This window comes from Cyprinus carpio, chromosome B7 (genome assembly GCF_018340385.1).
Source record: "Cyprinus carpio isolate SPL01 chromosome B7, ASM1834038v1, whole genome shotgun sequence".
NCBI lineage: Eukaryota > Metazoa > Chordata > Actinopteri > Cypriniformes > Cyprinidae > Cyprinus > Cyprinus carpio.
The window spans coordinates 36,908,385-36,914,897 of record NC_056603.1 but is presented as its reverse complement, the minus strand read 5'-3'; the positions used below and the strand labels follow the sequence as shown (position 1 = coordinate 36,914,897).

Here is a 6,513-nt window from a genome sequence, read left to right as displayed (position 1 = left end):
GGTCATGCTGCAGCAAAATCTTCTCAAAATAGTCCTGATGCCTTTTACAGGGCACACTGATTTTTCGTGTACACTGCTTTAAAAACTTAAGATTTTCTATATTATATACATATTTAATCTAAGGAGATGTCAAGCCTATCAGCTGCCAGGAAATACAGAAACTGACAAATGCTGTAAGTCATCCAGTTAATTAATGCAAACAGAAAATGTGTGTGTGTTGTGCATAGGACTATACTACACTATATAAACATTAAGAGTAGTATGCCATTTTTATTGCAATGTCATGTGGTCAAAGTCACTTGCCCTCCCAGTATGTACTGGTATCACTTTGCTTAAAGCAAATTGTAATGCCTTTTTCAATGGGCTACGGCAGAGTATAGGATTTAGCTTGGTCTGCCTGGCAGGTGTAGCACGTACAACATTTGCTTTAATTGGAATCATAAGAGCAGCAGTAATTTTTTCTTTTCTTTTTGCTGGCAATGCTTACTATGCTAATCGTCTTACTCTGATGCCTACTGTAGGTTTATCAATATCAAAACACTTTAAATTTAAAGTCAAACAGATTATGAGAAAAGTTATAGTTAAATCTAATGGTATGTCACAGAAATTGAGTGAGGTTTGGATTTAGTCACAATCTAAAGATACAAACAGTATAAAACTCATCCTATGGAAATTATCATCAAAATTTCAGAAATGTAATGAAATCAAATGCATTACCACTGTGATTAGTTTACATTTTATATACAAATCTTAAGCAGTGCACAACATTTATTCAAATTCATATATTTCTTGAACTTCTTGAATAAAATATCAGATGTTAGCCACTCATGTTTGCATTTTTACATTACCAAGAATTCATTTACAACTCCAACATGGCATAAGTCATGTCATCATAGCATAAATGACTCCAAAACGATGCTTAAAAGAAAACGTGGAATGAGACCAATGTGCAACAGTAAATGCAGAATGTTAAGCATTTTATGAGCAGCCAAACTCTCTGACAACACATCACATCTGGTGTGTGAGCCTTTTTGATTTAGGTCTGTGGTTTTGTGGCAGCTTTCTTTGTTGCTCTATGTTCAGCACCTACTGCCTCTGCTACACATGTAAAACCTTGCGCTCTAAAAAAAGGAAACAAAACAGGAACAAATATGTTTAATACCTTTAAATGGGTTTCTAAATACATAGAAAAAAATGGAAATCAAAACATTTGTATACTCACTTTAATAGATCATCCAGTTCTCTTTTGATCTTTTTGACTACAGGTGGACCCTGGTATACTAGAGCCGTGTAGAGCTGGACCAGAGAAGCTCCTGCACGAATCTTATCTAGGGCATCCTGTCCGCTGGCCACTCCACCAACTCCAACAATGGGTAACTTCCCTACAAACTCACACAAAAGTTTATTTTCTTATTAAACAAATCCACTTTGCACATTTCAATCTATCAGTCCAAATTCCAAATACAAATTAAATACGTAAAAGACAAAAATAAGGCTTTGGCCTTTTACCATTTAAGGGTACCTTGTGTCAATGTGTACATCTCTCGCACTGTTTGAGTGGACAGCTCTTTCAGAGGCTGGCCACTGAGGCCTCCTATTTCATGTTTATTTGGGTCTTTTAGAGAGTCTGGCCTGGAAACAGTGGTGTTGGAAACCATTAAACCATCAACACCGACCTGAAAAACAAACAAAAATGTTCCTGTCTTCTAAATGAATTGGGCACAAAATTTTCACATAATCTGTTTATCCTGTGAAGAGTAAGACTGACCTCCATGATGACCTCAGCAATGTCTTGCTTGTCCTGTGCAGAAAGATCTGGAGCAATCTTCACCAGCACAGGCAGTCGGTTCTCACTCCGCAAGGAATCCCTCTCTTTAAGCACCTGAATAACCACCAACACCAAATGGTAGAGTGGAAAAAGAAAATATAAAGCTGACTAACACTTAGGACAAAGCAATAACTCATTTTGGTGATACATTTGTTTTAAATGCAAGATGCAACCTGCATCTGACAAAACAGCAAAAAGTTTTCACTTTTATACAAAATCTAGACTTAGTGCAGTGATATCATGGAAATGATATAGGACTAATTGAACATCAGTATATAAATATACTAAACACTTTAATCAGCAATTTAAGAGTTTAGATGCAAAAGACTCTAAATGCCATCTGAAAATTTATACTAAAATGAGCATTGTTATAAGGCTGCTATGTTCAGTGCTGTATCGGTATTCAATGTAAAAAGTGTGGAATTGCCCATCCCTACTTTATATATGCCTTCATCACTGAAATGATAAACTACCTTATCCAGAAGGTGGCGCAGTTCTTCCTTGCCCTGTAGGTCTCTAAGGCCAGGAGTGTTGGGGCTGCTAACATTAACCACTAGGTAGTCAGCGAGAGGGCCCAATGTCCGCACTCCCTCCACATAATCTGACACCGCATCTGTAGAAAGCTTGTTCTTCCCCAGATTGATGCCAAGAGGTTTACCTGCTGATATTGGAAATTTATACTGTTACTGGGCAGTAGGACTTTTCCTGGCACGGCAGAACAGATGTATTCAAATAAGTAGGAAAAAGTACAGAATGTCTTTGTTATTTCCAAGGCATTAAGGGAAATTATGTTACGTAAAGATATGTTCAGTCTTGAGAAAAAAAAAATATATATGGAACCTTATCCCCAGTTCCCCACATAAACCTGCTGCCCTCAATGCAAATGCAACTAAAATTAGGAAATCGTGACTATTATTTACCTTTTGTTAGTTCTGACTGGATATTCTTTCTGGCTTTCAACCTTTCTTGCACCGCAGAAAGGCCACAACTATTGAACCCATATCTGAAATACACAAACCGCACAAAAGGTATAATACATGAATTATTGGTGAAATCAAAGTCTTACTAGTTTTCTAGGCCGTTGCTTTTTGAATAAAGTCAAAAGACACCTCCATCAGTTTAGGTCTATGTGTCTTTTTACAATTGCTTTTAAAAAAATAACACAACTGAAGCCATCATTCACGTCTGTGGCATAAAAAGTAGTGATGCTACAGTTTAATATGTAGGCTAGGGTTTGTTCAAATCACAAGCTCGAAAGAGAAAGTCCAAACTTCAACTTTCAAATGGCAAGCAGCATTTGGCATTCAAAACCTGCAACATGGCCAAGCACCACTCATTTACTCCATCCGGAGGGACTCCACCCTTGTTTGAATGCCTGTGAAGAATCTGTACACAACAGCGGCTGACGATATTGGTGTGCGACTGATATCAATTATATTTTTATTCTTTAATGTTAACATTTCAACGCACCAAAGACATTCTTTTCATTATTCACTTATAAAATAGAAAACCTTGTCCAGCAATGTCAAGCATATTCAATATACTTCTTCAAATATTTTCCATTTGGAAGAAAATCACTTTCACTGAGTATTAATGAAAAAGCACATGTATCAGTGTGTAGTGAAGTTTCAGAAATATTCAAAAACATAAACCTGTATTCACTGGACTGATAACAGCTATACTAAATCTATACTCAACTGTATACTCAACTGTTTGTGTGACAGAGACGCTAATACCATCATACTCAAAATTATGCAATCTTTCACCAACTAGTTTGTACAACTTGACTCAACAAGACAACTTAAGCTGTAGAGGTTCTTCTTGTTGATCGCTGCACTCCAGCAACGCCAGTGCTGTTAGAAATGAGACACTTGCTTGGGATTTCTCTTGCTCTTTTCCTAGCAAATTCACTTCTCATGAAGTAAAAGCTTAAAATGAAGGCCTGATTATTTCAGGGACCTTGTCATAAGTCTGTTGTTTTATTTCTGTGTTCTCTCTCTGTCAGCATTAAATCTGAGAACTTAGTGGGCTATGTAACTCAAATTTTGGTCAAATTTGCCAAATTTGCCTTTCTGTTTAAAAAAAAGAAATGATATTATACAAAACATACATTTAAAATAAAAATGTATTAGCTTTATTATGCAAGTTTCAGGTGGCTGTACTTATTTTTGAATCAACCTTTTATCACTTTGATAAGAACATCTGAAAGACTTGTTTGAATATTATATCTCCAAATAATCCTAATGTCTTCTAAATTAAGAATAATTGATTAATTCCCAGAGGGGTGTACTCATTTATGCTGAAGGAGAATGTGAACCTTACTGAGGAAGACAACCCAAAGATACCCAAGAAAAAGGTTGGAAAACTCTAAATTATAAAGGAAAAATTGACACCAAAAATTATATTCTGAGAGCTTGGAGACATATAACAGTGGGTTTGTCTTTGTAGCAGAAATGTACCCATACCTGTTAATGACGGCTTGGTCTGACTCCAGTCTAAATACACGTGGCTTTGGGTTGCCATCCTGCGCCTTTGGGGTTACAGTTCCCACCTCCACGAACCCAAAGCCCAGCTTATAGAGGCCATCCACTGCCTCACCATGCTTGTCAAAGCCTGCTGCTAACCCAACTGGGTTCTGGAACTTTTGACCCATCACATGGACTTCCTGATGGAAATAAATGTGAAAATAAATTTTTCCCTTGAAATAACAAAAGACCAACTAACAGTGATAAACCGATACAGGTTTTTCAATTACCTATATCATTACCTAGAGTGGCCAATATAATGTGCACACACTACATGGCCAAGTATATGGACAACCACTCCGTGATTACAGCAAAAATATATCTTAATGCTAGCCAGCACAAAGCCTAGACTTGGAGGTTTTTTTTAAGAAGAAAAAAAAATTGTATGACTGTACAAAAGAGACTGATTACATTGGTAAAAAGAAAGAAAATTGTCAAATTTACCATCACTACCTCAGCCTTTGTATTAGAAACACTCACGTGAAGAAGCGAAAATACTTTTTGTGCAAAAAAAAAAAAACCCTTTATTTAACAATTCTTCTCCTTCACGTCACCCTAAAGAGTATCACGACGCATGCGTGTGCGTTCCTCTGCATGTAAACAAGGCTTAGCGCAAACATTTTCTACGTCAGCAGCATCACGTGCATGCGTTAAGTGCAGAGGTACTCTTGATGTTTTTTTTTTGTTTTTTTTGATGCGCACAAAAAGTATTTGTAAAATTACAATTGAACCACTGCTGTCACAGACTATTTTACAAATGTCCTTACTACCTTTCTGGGTCTGGGAACATTTCAGTTGCATTGCTGTCTATGCAGGGTCAGAAAGCTTGGATTTCATCAAAAATATCTTAATTTGTGTTAAGAAAATGAACGAAGGTCTTACAGGCTCGGAACGACATGAGGGTGAGTAATTAATGACCGAATTTTCATTTTTTGGGTGAACTATCCCTTTAAAATTTAAAAATGAAAATCTAAAACAACTCTTTCAACAATTCATCACAAATTCTTAACACACTGACCAATGAGGCTGGGTCCTTGTAGTTGTTGTAAGGCACAAGTCCGTGACCAATCGCCCGAACAGCCATGACATGAGCCGTCTCTGCTCCCACAAACCTCTGCAGCACAGGCATGAGAGCGCTGGCATAGAAACGCTCGTCTCCGGAGGCTGTGAGGTATCCCAGGAACAGGGCACTGCCACATCCTATGATCTTTAAGGCATCTTTCGCTTGTTTCTGCAAAGATCAAGAGAGGATACTTAAGCAACAAGAGACCACATTTTTTTCTACAGTATCATCAAAAAGATAGTGCCCCATTTTAAAAGAAACACTCTAAACGTGCACTAAAGCTCAAAACGGAACATTTAGGCTCATCAAAGAAATGTGCATATATTACAGGCTATTTAAATATCCACTAAAACAAGACCACCATAAAACCTTCACAAAAATCCTAGGTCAGCACTGTGGATCAGGGGTGATATAATGCCATGTAATACCATAGTACTGAATGTCACCATATGCATATATTTGCATTATGTCACTAAAACAAATTCCCCCGATTTTTGTTTTAATAACTTATTTTTTATTTTTGTGTGTAATATATTTTGTGATATTTCAATGTCAAAAATACAAAAGATATTATCCCCGATTTTTGTTTTAATAACTTATTTTTTATTTTTGTGTGTAATGCATTTAAAGTGACCACAGCAATCAAATAAACTGAGACTTTTCTCCTGATTTCAGGGGATTACAGAGGGCTTTCTGTGATTTTATATTCACACAAACTGTGAAAATCGGGAGCTGATTCAACCTAAGACGTAAAACAACAGAAAGTGCCACTTATTTATCTGTAAATGTATGCTCTGCCTGATGTGGCGACACTTTAAAAAACAGAAATCTTTATCAAAGACCAGCGATACATCGCTTATTCACCTTCAGTCGTCCCGCCATGAGTGTCGCGTAACACCATCCAAACAACGTGTTCGCAGCGCTTCGCTGTTCACTTCCTGGACGAAATCTCGCGAGAATGAAGTAGAGGCGAGCCCCTGAGAGCGGAATTAATTTAAAATATTTGTTATATAACACAGCTAAACGTGTGATATAATCAGTGAATTGAGTGGAATTACTGTGACATTCAACAATGTTAATTTTGACAATTTTAAGCA

The 6,513-nt window shown here is 37.0% G+C and overlaps 1 protein-coding gene across 1 annotated transcript; it reads right to left on the bottom strand.

Moving 5' to 3' along the window:
• Positions 1-1,035: 1,035 nt before the first annotated feature.
• On the bottom strand, positions 1,036-6,406 carry dhodh (dihydroorotate dehydrogenase). The gene is made up of 9 exons (XM_042728500.1): positions 6,281-6,406; positions 5,372-5,584; positions 4,294-4,493; positions 2,749-2,831; positions 2,302-2,489; positions 1,769-1,882; positions 1,523-1,676; positions 1,223-1,382; positions 1,036-1,121 (listed from the first exon to the last, which is right to left on the bottom strand). Exons 1-9 carry the CDS (start codon positions 6,296-6,298, stop codon positions 1,037-1,039), a joined length of 1,215 nt encoding a protein of 404 aa, XP_042584434.1. The 5' UTR covers positions 6,299-6,406; the 3' UTR covers position 1,036.
• Positions 6,407-6,513: the final 107 nt, after the last annotated feature.